Genomic DNA, 12,689 nt, shown 5'->3' with positions numbered 1-12,689 from the left:
TCTTTGACCAATATAGACGGTGGAGGAGCTTGAACAGTGAATGGCGGGCACATATTGAAGAAGAGTGTATTCGGGCAAGAGCATTTTCCCATTCTTTGTCTGTAAATTGATGATAAGATAAGATAAGATATTCCTTTATTGATCCCCTTGGGGAAATTCAGGCATCATAGCAGCATGGGGGGGAGGGGGGGAGGGGTACAGGTAGTAAAACAACACAGTATACAGGTAGTAAAAAACAACACAGGCAGTGTAAACAATTTGATCAATATGGTCAATATAATTTACTATCTGACTAGCTGAGGAATATTCACATTATTCACAGTGTCACATAAGGTGCAGTATGCATGAGGTAGTGTTATAATTTACTATCTACTGAGTATACATTATTCACAGTATCACGGTATCCACTGAAATATACATTATTCACAGTATCACAGTATCCACATAGGGTGCAGTAAGCCTAAGGTAGTGTAGGTTGTCCTCCTTGGGTTCCTATAAGTCCCAGGTCAATGTCTGGTAGCAGTCGCTGTCGCTGCCCCCTGTTGTGGAGCCTGGAGGCTGCTAGTCGCTGCCCACTGTTGTGGAGCCTGATGGCCGCTGGTATGAAGGACTGTCCGAGGCGGTTAGTTGAGTGTCGGGGGGGAATGAGTCTGTGGCTGAACGAGCTTCTCATCTTGACTAGCTCGTCGTAGAGGGGGTGGTAGGGGTTCTCCATGATGGCATCCAGCTTCCTTATCATCCCCCTCTCTACCATCACCTCAAGTCTAGGTAGCTCGACTCCCACCACGGAGCTAGCCTTCCTCACCAGCTTGTTGAGCTTGTTGGTGTCCCTTGAGTTGATGTAGCCTCCCCAGCATGCCACAGCATAGATTTAGATCGGACTCCCAGTTTTGTCTTATAGCCAATACTGAGGAGTGTAGGGATAGGGATATGATGTTATATAGTTTAGTTATTGAGCCTTTGATTACAACCTTCACCTCCAGGATGCGATCGATCAAAGTTTTTGGGGGTGTATGGGGGAACTGGTCAAATTTGCTCTTAACAAAATCACGTATCTGTAGATATCTGAAAAAAAAAATTTGGTAAGTTAAACTTTAGGGACAGTTGTGTGAAAGACATAAATGAACTGTCTTGGTACAAATCATAAATGTTCAGAATGCCCTTCTTAAACCAGTTGCTGAAGGTTTCATCCACCATAGAGGGAGGGAAAAGGGCGTTTTGTGTCACGGAGCTGTAATTAACATAAGGATTTAATGTCCCCGATGACATCACTGATGGCCATCTTCAAACTAATTTACTCTCAATAGCTCTCAAACTAAATTAATGTGTGCAAAATTCTTTAGAGTTTTTGTATGTGTGTGAGATCATGTGCAAAATAAATCAGCATTGTTTTTTTTGGTGAAGTGCCACTTTAACACATTGACCGCCAGCACCAGGGGGCGCTGATACCCCATTCATCGCCAGGTCTTTATTCAATGGATATAGTTTTAGACTGTGACATTTGCGAGTGCTTAAAATATATCTTATATTATATCTATGGGTCTAATAACGCCGTCGGGTCTCAGTGAGTTGCTTCTAGTCAACATGCCCGAGACGGATTGTTTTTTCATCTGTACATTTCCGTTTTATACCGTTTTGAATAGAGTATGGTTTGGGTGTTTTTCAGTAATTCCAGGAAAAAGGCGTTTTACTGTAATCCAGTCATCACGTTGTAATTTTTCGGCTGATTATCGAATCATCCTAAAAAATCAACGCTAGATTATCATTAGTATGTCTCCTCGTCCATACATGAAATGACTGTCGTACCGGGGCGATCCCACCCCCACCGCAGCCAACCGTAAACAGCCATACACGGTCCACACATATAGCTGTGATCGCGGTAGAAATAAATGTCAGATCAACTATAAAATTTATATATAATCTTCTTACCTTGTATCTGATGTAATGCAAAAGAGATGCAAAGAGATGTAATGCAAAACCCGCCCGGCTCAGATCGCCTCCTAAAACACACCAACCCATTTTCAATGAGATTCAATAGCTCCGCCTGGCAGTAGAGGGCGGTGTTGACCGTCTGCCAGCTCAGACAGGCTCTGAAGAGGATACCGGAGGCTGCAGCTATGAATTATGAATAGATATAGTGAATAAATGAAATAACAATCCCAAAAATGAGTTAACTCGTTTCTGGCGCTCAACGCATGGCGGCCAATAACGAGTTAACTCGTTTATGGCGCAGAATGTGTTAACTCATTCAGCGCTAGGGGTCGTTTACCTTCTGGGTAGAATGCCAGCACTTTGTTCAATGGGGAGAAAGCCAAACTTGCGAGTGCTTAAAATATATGAAATATTATAGCTATGGATCTAATAACACTGTCGATTGTCAGTGAGTTGCCTGACCGTCTGCCAGCTCAGACACATTCAGAACAGTATGCACAGGCTGCCCCGATTTAATTATGAATGGCAATAGCGAATAAAAGAAATAGCGATTAAAACCCGACTTTTCTCGTGATTGGCGCTCAAGCGATGGCGAGTTAACCCGACTACTTCCGTGATTGGCGCTGAAGGAGTTAAGACAAATGTTATTTTTATTTTTTTATTTTTTTTATTAAGAATTATACAGCTGCTTCTAACTTGAATCATATGGCTTCTTTTATAAGGTCCCATTGGCTGATTGTAGACCAAAGCAACAAAAGACAATGCATTCCTCCTGCTATAATGATACTGCTGAATAGTTGTCCTGAGTGTGCCTCTGCTTCTCCCTCCCACCAGGTGTGTCAGAAGTCTGGGGAGATCTCCCTGCTGAAGCAGCAGCTGAAGGAGGTGCAGGGGGAGCTGTCCCAGCGCGTCGGGGAGATCGTCTCCCTGCGTGGCCAGCTGAGGGAGAGCCGCGGCGAGCTGACCAACACCCAGGCCCTGCTCCAGGACGCCCACGGCACCGGCCGCACACGCACCCTGGAGCTGGAGGTTTGCGAGAATGAGCTGCAGCGGCGGAAGAGCGAGGCGGAGCTCCTCCGGGAGAAGGTGGGCCGGCTGGAGGAGGAGTCCACCCGCCTCAGAGATGCTCTGGCCAATCAGGGCCCGGGGAACCGCCAGTGTCAGGTGTTCCGGGAGGCGGAGGAGCACCTCCTGGCCTACGAGAGCGACGAGGCCAAAGCCCAGCGGCAGGCGGGCGGGGAGGCTCTGCAGAGCACCAGGGCGCAGATGGACCGGATGAGAGCCGAGCTGGCCTTCGAGCGGCAGCGGGCCGAGGAGCAGGGGGGCGGCTTTGAGGATGAGCGCCGGGTCTGGCAGGAGGAGAAGGACAAGGTGATCCAGTACCAGAAGCAGCTCCAGCAGAACTACGTGCAGATGTACCGCAGGAACCGAGAGCTGGAGCGGGTTCTGAGGGAGCTCAGTCAGGAACTGGAGAACAGAGAGGAAGACGAGGGCAGTGGGAACGAGATCAACTTCGACGAGATCGCCGCCACTGAGATCTGATCCTCCAGTGTCCCGCTGCTTCTCTGGACTTACACTGTCAGCTCCACGTGGTCCGATCTCCACTAACTACTGTCTAAACAGGTAAAAAGTGAAATCCACTGTGGGGCTATTTTCATGTTTAGACGGCAATGAAAAGAACATCAGGGCCATTATTCACAAAGTTTGCCAGAGTAAGAGTGCTGATCTGGTGTCAGTGACCAGGACGATGTGTCTTTTAGACCTGATTTGGTCTTACCGTAGATCAGTACTCCCACTTTGTGAATACAGGCCCAGATCAGCCTCACGGACTGGGAGGAGGAGGGGGTTGTGTGGCAGACCTGAGACTGCAGTGTAAGCCATAGTTTCTGCTACACTAGTCTCTGAGGAGTTCTTATGGGATGCCAACAGCCTCTTTTAGTAGTTAGTAGGTCATCCCTGCCTTCAAACCTTCCACTAATATGTCTGTTGATGTTTGTTCCTTTGAGAAGGGCCTAGAGATTATAGCTAGGAATCAGAAACCATAGTGAGGAAATTGCATTACAACAGATCAGCGTCTATGGGCAATTTTACCCAGTTCCCTGGTTTCTTGGAAGTATCGTTTGGGATCCAAAGTGGGTCACAACCTACTTTGTCCCCCAACATGACAAGAGCACCCATGTGTTTTTAAGAGTCCAACTCTTGAGAGAGTGATATTTAAGACTATTGACTATATTTCTTAAATGTAGTTCCAAAGCTGCAGAAGTAAAACATTTACAAACATATATATGTCCATTGTAGCCTTTACGAACCCCTACCCTATTCAGCCTCTCTTTTCCCCCCTGTGACCTCTCTGTAGTAATGCATACGTGTAGGTCTATGGTGTGTTTATCTAAAGAGAGATGATGCTAAAAGATACAATTCAATTACCCAGTGAACCATGGTCAATAAAGTATGACTGAGTTTACACCCAGTCATAAGGCCTTATTGGGTTTTGGTTTGCAAATTACAGGTATATCAGCAGAGCAATACTCTGCAAACATTTTCACCCTGTTCCCCCTCCCATAACCCTGCCCCAAACAAAATATTAATTAACTTCAAAAACAGGTTCACAAAGGTAAAATAAAATAAATAATAAATTAATAATACAATCAAAATGTTTTACACATTGAATAAAGGGTGTTTCTTGTTGTTTCTACACAATAATAAGAGTTGTCCCACCCAACATTTGTATTATGTTTTAAGAAGTACACAAACGGTCCCCAGGCATTATCAGAAATGTTTTGTTTACGTCTATACACTATCTTTTCCATTGACATTTCCAATAAATGTCTTTTAACTGCAGGAGTGTGTGTGCGGTCTTCACATCTTCAGCATTGTTCTTCCACCGTCTCTGTCCAAACAGTGCTCATTAGTCTGACTGTTAATATCCATCTACAGTCAACATGCTTCTTCAACACACACAGGTGTCATATTAAATATGGACAGCGGGCCGTGAAATATGGATCACTTCTGGATATATAAAACGTATGTTTATTGTTCACATTATCAAACAACCAGAATATGGAGGAATCACATACAGTACAACCAAATTAAAACATATCCTGGAGTTGATCTTGATGGATAAACCATTCAAACTGAAACAAATAACACTAAAATGGGGTAGGCTGTAATGTTAAAGCTTTTCTTAGCTAGCAGGGTAACATGGCTAATATTGTGTTAGTAAGCTAGATTAACCAGTAATATTTATTTTGTTGGATTTCCTGTTGTTTACAATGGTGGCCAGTGTGTTAGCTTGGCAACCATCCACATGTCACGCTGATCCATATTTGATACGACACAAGGATTTACTCAAGCTTTTCTTGAAATAACTGTGAATGGCATGTAAACGAGAGTTCCACAAGGAATGTGTACTTCCTTGTTCCCTAACTAAATAATGGCGAGGAGTTGTGTGGCATGTCATTCTCTACGATACAGACTGGGTATTTCAAAGAGCGCTATTGACCCACCTCAAACCCCGCCCTCTTTTCGGGATCCTTCAGAAGCAGCAGTTGTGATTGGAGGATCAAGAAAAGAGGGCAGGGTTTAGAGATAGGTCAATTACTCCTCTACAAAACTCAATAACTTAAGTGTCGTTTTATAATGAGAGAAGAATTACTTTGTGAAGAGTTATTATCTGGCTAATTGAATCATTTTGCTTTGAATGCCCCTGAGGTTCATTTGCCAAGAAGGAATTTCTTTGATGTTACCAGAAGTCCCCTGGGCATTTTATACAAGTGCATTATACAGTAACTACGTTTTCTCTCACAAAAAAGTACTATACTTTTGCCTGCAAAACATATATTGTATATTGAAGGAAATGGTAAAATATCACTAAAGCACACCCCATATAAAGGCTTTTCCATCTATTATTGTAAAGAGAATATACTTTTCTATTATTAGAATAAGCGACTACGACATGGAATGCTCTGTATGGGTTTTGTTTACTCTTGATCAATGTTTGTATTCCACACTAATAACCGCTTGTGGAAGTGCTTTTTGTAAAAGACAAAAGACAAGTCGAATTAGTTTGACCATGACATGACTGTTATCTTTCCATTAACTCCTATAGTCCTATAGTAGAGTATCTGTCTCTCATATGTATTTACTTCTCTATACAGTACAAAGACATACCCCTTTGCAAAAAAAGAAAGAAAAAGCAAGACACTTTATATCCCTCTGTTGCTGTTTATTCGTTAATCCTTCATTGTATATGATCCCTAATAACTGAAACATCATATATGGTGAGGTATAAGATATTTCTTACAGAGATGTTATCTATTTCAAAACATAGCCACTGTGAATAGACCAAAGCAACACGTCCTCTTCTGCTCCTTCAGTACAACACCTGTATATTAGTTATTGTGTGTGAACGCTTTCCCTGGTTCTTCAGTATATTATAATTTTTTAATCCACAGTATTTGTATGAAGACATTAAATGTATATTTTTCATGTTGTAGATTTCTTGTACCTACTTACTATGTTTTTAATAAAAAAGAATGAGGAAATGAACAGTTGCGTTTCAGGAGCTTTTTCGATTTCCTACCTGATGGGACTCTCTTCATGCCGGCTTTAAAGCTGCAGTAGGCGACTTCGGAGAAATTGGTAAGAGTGAGTTTACCTGCCCAGCTCTGCTTAACTTTTTGAGCCCATGCACGCCCCACAAAGGTTTTCCACAGACCCCGGGAACGCCACTTGGCAGGCCAAAAACATCTTGGTTATTGATGCAGGGAGCTGTTGTTTTTGGCCAATCAGATGTTTTTGGCAGTGGTGTTCCCGAGGTCGCATCGTAAAACTACCTGCCGATCAGAGGCTGGGAAATGTTTATTATTCGTCTTTATTATTTCAGCTTAAAGCTGCTGGTGCCTCTGGGAGTCTGTGGAAAACCTTTTGTTTTCAATGCATGGGCTTGAAAAGTGATGGAGAGCGTGCTCTATTTTTGCTGGGTAAACTCACTCTTGCTAATTTCTCAGAAGTTTGCCTACTGCTGCTTTAATTCCCAACTCAACAGGCTTCAAACTAATGGACCTTGAAACTCATCAATGAGACTACTACACAAACATTTTACACTTAAATTTAATTTAATCTTTTAGACTTTGAACATTGAGCATTGCAGTAAAAATAATCAGTTACACTTTATCAGATACATAGTTCTTGCAACTAAACACAATTTAAAACAATCTGATCTGGCTTGGTCTTTTATTCAGATGGCAACTTGTATAGTTTGATCTACAGTACGTACAACATGCACAGTAGCTGATATTGTCCGTTTTATAATCGGATATAACATACACACGGCTTAAGGGTAGTAGGTTAATACCCCCATATTACTTGTTGAGAGAATGTATCATTAACTGGATTTACAGATGTAAACCAAATCAAATTTTTCTGACAGTGTTTGGTACAGATGATCTCTTTAATGCTGTTTAAAGGCACAGTCTGCGATTTCAGTTTGAAAACACTTGTTGCCCCACTCCTAGATTTATTGGATTGAAGATGTATTTTTGGATTGAATATACATTTATTTGTCAGACCTTTTGATGCAAGGACTGACAATGGAGTAAAACAGCCCTGAATTTTGAGTTACCATGGGCCAAGAAAGTAAAGGAATAAAGTGAAATAAAAAATTAAGTAAATCTACAAGTCAAACTCTTCATATGTGAAATTATATGAATATACACAAAGTAGAGAGTCAAATTAAATAAATAAGTATTGTTAAGATAAGATATTAATGTTACAGCAAGGTACTGGGCAGGTTATTGAACCTATGCAGTATCATATTCTCAAAATATGATAAGGAATTTAATTTAGTTTATCTGGCCAAATAATTTCTTCTTCCGATCCATTTTATTTCTTAAAAGGGAAATGTGGGGCCAAAGATACTGGCCTGCAGACTGAGCTGTTGTTACAGAGACAGACATTTATAGACCAATATTATAAAACAAATGCAAATAAAAGATCACATTTAGCCACGTGGCCTGCGCGTCTAAAATGCATCCGTAGGGCAGTGAAACACCAGGGAATGTCTCCTGACTGACGGGCAACAGTGTCTAAGGAGCTGCCAGAAGATTTAATCTTAGAAAAACAATTTGTTGCCAGGAAACATTTCAGATTTCTGAGGTACCGTTACATGGTTTTTGTCTCACTTTGTTGCCTGAATCTACTGTACACTGCCCAACGCCCTCAAGTGTATAACCAGAGACAGTCTGGTATAACTACCCTAACAATTACAATTATCCCCTTACAGTTGATTTACTACACCCAATTTAATAATCCCCATGGTCTAAGACAGTCCAGAAATATTGGTAAACACAAACGGCTCTCTCCCAAATCCACAAACTAGAGTGCTAAAACTCAAATGTGTGATGTCATCAGGTATATTAAAGCATGAAGCTGCTCCATAGACAATCCATTGGTGAAGATGGTGTAAGGTAGCCTAGATTACTCTGAGAGAACCCAGGGGAATGTTAATAGTACACAGGTACATGTTCTGTTTCAGGACTGAGAGAACACTACTATTAGAATAAAACTCATTTGGATGTAAAAATAAAACAAACATTCTGTGGCTCCACACAATCAGTCTCCCCGTTCATTGTCAAAAGAGCAGCTTATACCTGATGATATCACACAGTTCTGAGTCTTACTTCCCTGGGATTCTGGCTTTGGGAGTAGCTCCCGTACACAAATATTGACTGAACCTTCCTAGGCCGTGGAGCGCGTCACGGTGAAGAACCGGCCTCTTCTCCTCGTCTCCAGGCCAACTCCCCTCATGGCGTCAGACTCTACATGTTCAGTCCGCAGGGTTTCTGGAAGGCACTCGGGTTACACTTTGCACTTATTAGCCTGCCCTGCACATTTAATAATTCAACAACAGCGGGATGCACTGCAGCTCCATAAAATGTCTATATACTAGTATAAAATATCTTTTTGTACTATGTGATCATATTTACTGAATGATTTCACTGTTACAGTATTGTTTCGTTTAGGTGGTCTCCAGCGGGAGGGTCTGCACATTGAGCTACACAAGACCAAAGTCATAAATATTATGTTTGACATAAAAGGAAGTACGAAGATAAGCATTCGTTGGCTCTTGAACCTCATATGGTGAAGCAACAAACACATTGATCGTCTGGCTCCAGTAGTATTAGGTACAGTAGTACCAGGTATGTGATTTTCTTTATTCAGAATATTAGGCTTTTTTCTTTTTACCTACAACTCCTGTTTATTTGTAATTCAGGTCCCAGTTTTCCTGCGTTTCCCCAATAATGTCCCACTTTTGCCCTGTAGTAAATCCATGTCATCACCTGACCGATCTCTGATCAACACAGACAATCGCAAATAAACTCACTCCTCTGTGTGCAGCCCATTGTAAGGGGGAGAGAGACATGTTCTCTGACAGCAGGCCAGGGTACCGACTCTTTGCAGCCCACGAAAACCATCTTCTCTGGCCTGTTGTCCCAGCCCCTCTTCATCAGTGTAGACCAGGTCAATGACTTGTATGGCGGTCTACCTGGGTGCGATCCAGACCTTTTTGTAATTGTCACGTGTAATGTCAATGTAATTTTCACAAGACATATTTAATCCAAAGCACTTTACAGTATCATTAGTATAGACATTTATAATATGGGTGGCTCTGATGGGTATAAAACCCCACAACCCTGGCAGTGTGAGTGCCAAGCTCTCCCTGTTGAGCTACAGAGGACCTTCTTAGTGCCTTCTCCCTTTCCAGACATTCACCATTAGTAGCGAAACTGTTCCCCGATCAGATCTGTGGTCAGAGCCCCGCTCCCCTGTCGCCTCTGTGCCGTCATCCTCGGAGCGAAGAAGCACCGGGCCTCAGACAGTTTGCACCGAAATACCCAAGACTTCCATCCAAGGTTCTTTTCGGGTCGGGTCAGCGTCCTGGTCACGGGTGTTTGGGGACTTTGACCATGAACACCATGGGGTCTTTGGCCTTGTTGCTGAAGGCTTTGCGGATGATGTCGACGGCGTGCTGGTGGGTGACGCTCTGCAGGGACATCCCGTCCACCGACACCAGCTCGAACCCAGCCTGGAGAGGAGGCGGGAGAGGAGGGTTAACCTACTCAACAGTTAGGTCACATACACACACACACATTGTTATCCAGTGTCCACAAGACCAGTGAATTCGTGTGAAACAGGCTGCTATCTCTCCTACTCATACGAACACATAATATGGATAAGACGGACACACACAGACGTCTAAATTATTAAAGAGAGATTTAATTTTAGGATTAACAGAATCCTATGGCTCTTACTCACACAGACACAGTTGTCTAAATTATTAAGAAGAGCGATTTAATCTTAGAATGAACAGAATCCTATGGCTCTTACACACACACACACACAGTCTGGTGAGGGTGTGTGGTTGTCATGGTATACCTTCAGGACTTCAGAGGTGGAGGCGGCTCCTCCAGGAAATATCTTTTCTATTTTCACCACCGGCTGCACTTTAGACTCCATCCCACCAGATATGCTGATGCCTGGAGCAGAGCAGCACAATATTCTCATGTTAAACTACAGGACTCACAACCTGCAGCTAAAATATGATAGTATGGTACTGTATCTGATAGTATAGTACAGTATATAGCAGGGGTTCCTAACGTGGGGTCCGGGGAGGGGTCCTTGAGGGGTTTCCAGGGGATCCCCAGCAAAATGGGGATAGTTTAATGTCAATATTTTATTCAATCTCAGGGAATGTATTCCCAGTGTCAGAAATACTGTGGGCTAGATCCACAAAGAATGGATTGCACGGTGCAAATTGTACCCTTACTTACAATTCATTATGAATTGAAAATGGGGGACCCTGATGTAAACAAGACGAAAGTATTTCTCTGGTCTGCATCCCCTTAACAATTGTGTGTATTGAGCCGTACTGTATTGTACCCATTCTGCAATCTGTTAATAACATTTTCATTCAATCAATCTGCGTGGTGATTGATTGAATGAAAATTTTATTTTGAGTAAATTGTAATGAACCAAATGAGAATATCAATAAAAAAAAAATTTAAATCTTTGACTGTGAATAACACCATGCTCAAATTGACCAGATCTGAAAAATCTAAGCAAATTAGTAGATGGAAGATGATTAAACAGAAGGTTTTGTAGATACAGTACTGAATTCTGCCATCCAGACACATGCAATTTGAAATATGATTATAGAATATAGAATATCAGGCATAAAATGGTTATGTGATTAAAATGCGATTAATTAGATTAATTCATTACAAATCCTGTAATTAATTAGATTACTTTTTTTAATCGCCTGACAGCACTAATATATAGTAATGAATGTATGGAACTATATACATAATATAATACTGAATGTATGGAACTATATACATAATATAGTACTGAATGTATGAAACTATATACATATACAGTAATACTGAATGTATGGAATACATATAGTCTGCTGTCTGTTGTTCGTGTGTGAGTGGCCATGTTGTCACTGTAACACTAATCATTCTGTGAAGTTGCTGAAATTGTTTGATTTCTCCACACCATCGTCATCAAGAAAGATTCCTGTATATTCATATACATTTGATATAATTATAATATATTATTATATTATAATATCTTTTTTACCTAATGACTGTTTGGTCTTGGAGATGCTGACTGTTTTGAGCTCGTACTCCTGGACTGGGGCGGATCCATTGAGTCCGTTCTCAGAGGGACCCTGGTGTCCGTTCACCCGTGTGTCGGTGTCCAGACCACCTGACCGGAACACCTGTGTGTCAGCGTCCAGACCACCTGACCGGAACACCTGTGTGTCAGCGTCCAGACCACCTGACCGGAACACCGTTGTGTCAGCGTCCAGACCACCTGACCGGAACACCTGTGCCAGTGGCGGTCTGCCCCTACGATTAGCACTCTGCAGTGTGAATATAGTGTCTTTATTCCTCTCTGCGCTTTTCTCCTTTTTCCCCTTGGAATGCCCGTTTTTAAACGGGGACCTCCCCCTCTTCGAGATGGTATCTCCCTTGTCCGAAGCAGAGTGCAATGAGACGTTGTCAAAGTGGACGGAGCGGATCGTACCAATGTCTGATCTGGGAGGGGCGTGCAAGTCGGAGTGGTGGGCCAGCAGCCAGTTGGGGACCATGGGGCTCGCGGAGGGGGGTCTGGGGTCTCTGGAATCTGTGTTGTACCCGTCCACCGGGACGTCCAGCAGAGGGGTGAAGGCTCTGGAGGTGTGGGGCCTCTCCCTGGTGGAGCGTGGCCCGGACAGACGCAGCTTCTCCAGTTCCTCCAGCAGGTGGCACTCCCTCTCCACCTCTGCGGCGCTGTGCAGCTGAAAGCCTCCTTGGTAGTCTGTAGGAGACAGTGTCCCAATGTTAGCTTAGTTTCTGATGCACCGTATGAACTCTTTTTGAGAGTTGTATGTCTTCATGTTGTTTCAAGTCTTAAAAACCTGCCAATGGAATGAGACCATTCAATGTGTTTCAAGATATTGTCGCTTCTTTTGTGAAAATCCTTGACATTTTACCATGTTTGCAGATTCTTTTCAATTGTTTCAAGACAAATATGATTTCTTAAGAGAATATAAGATAATAAAAAAAATCACATTGCTGCCTTGATTTGGAAGGTTATTGGAGTTGGATATACTTATTGGATATGTTTGAACTCCACAGAGAGCAGTTTATATTGTGCACCAAAAAATTAAATACTAAAATGTAATCCTCTAATTCAGATGGAAGCTACCA

At 42.5% G+C, this 12,689-nt stretch overlaps 2 protein-coding genes across 2 annotated transcripts in view; one reads left to right on the top strand and one right to left on the bottom strand.

Annotated features, from left to right (window-relative positions):
* Window positions 1-6,480, top strand: part of LOC311236143 (leucine zipper putative tumor suppressor 2 homolog) — a 145,231-nt gene extending 138,751 nt beyond the window's left edge. The window contains exon 7 of the mRNA XM_084323765.1: window positions 2,767-6,480. Within this exon, the coding sequence (XP_084179891.1) occupies window positions 2,767-3,474 (708 nt within the window). The 3' untranslated portion in view covers window positions 3,475-6,480. The remainder of the gene's footprint in view (window positions 1-2,766) is intronic.
* Window positions 6,481-7,176: 696 nt separating this feature from the next.
* Window positions 7,177-12,689, bottom strand: part of LOC311235155 (PDZ domain-containing protein 7-like) — a 44,289-nt gene continuing 38,776 nt past the window's right edge. The window contains exons 15-18 of the mRNA XM_084322513.1: window positions 11,812-12,297; window positions 11,575-11,703; window positions 10,369-10,469; window positions 7,177-10,018 (exon numbers count right to left, since the gene is read on the bottom strand). Coding sequence (XP_084178639.1) covers window positions 9,875-10,018; window positions 10,369-10,469; window positions 11,575-11,703; window positions 11,812-12,297 — 860 coding nt within the window. The 3' untranslated portion in view covers window positions 7,177-9,874. The remainder of the gene's footprint in view (window positions 10,019-10,368; window positions 10,470-11,574; window positions 11,704-11,811; window positions 12,298-12,689) is intronic.

This window comes from Notolepis coatsorum (assembly GCF_963971535.1).
Source record: "Notolepis coatsorum genome assembly, chromosome: 10".
Lineage (NCBI taxonomy): Eukaryota > Metazoa > Chordata > Actinopteri > Aulopiformes > Paralepididae > Notolepis > Notolepis coatsorum.
Note: the sequence above shows the minus strand (reverse complement) of the source record. Positions and strands in the feature narration are given on the sequence as shown.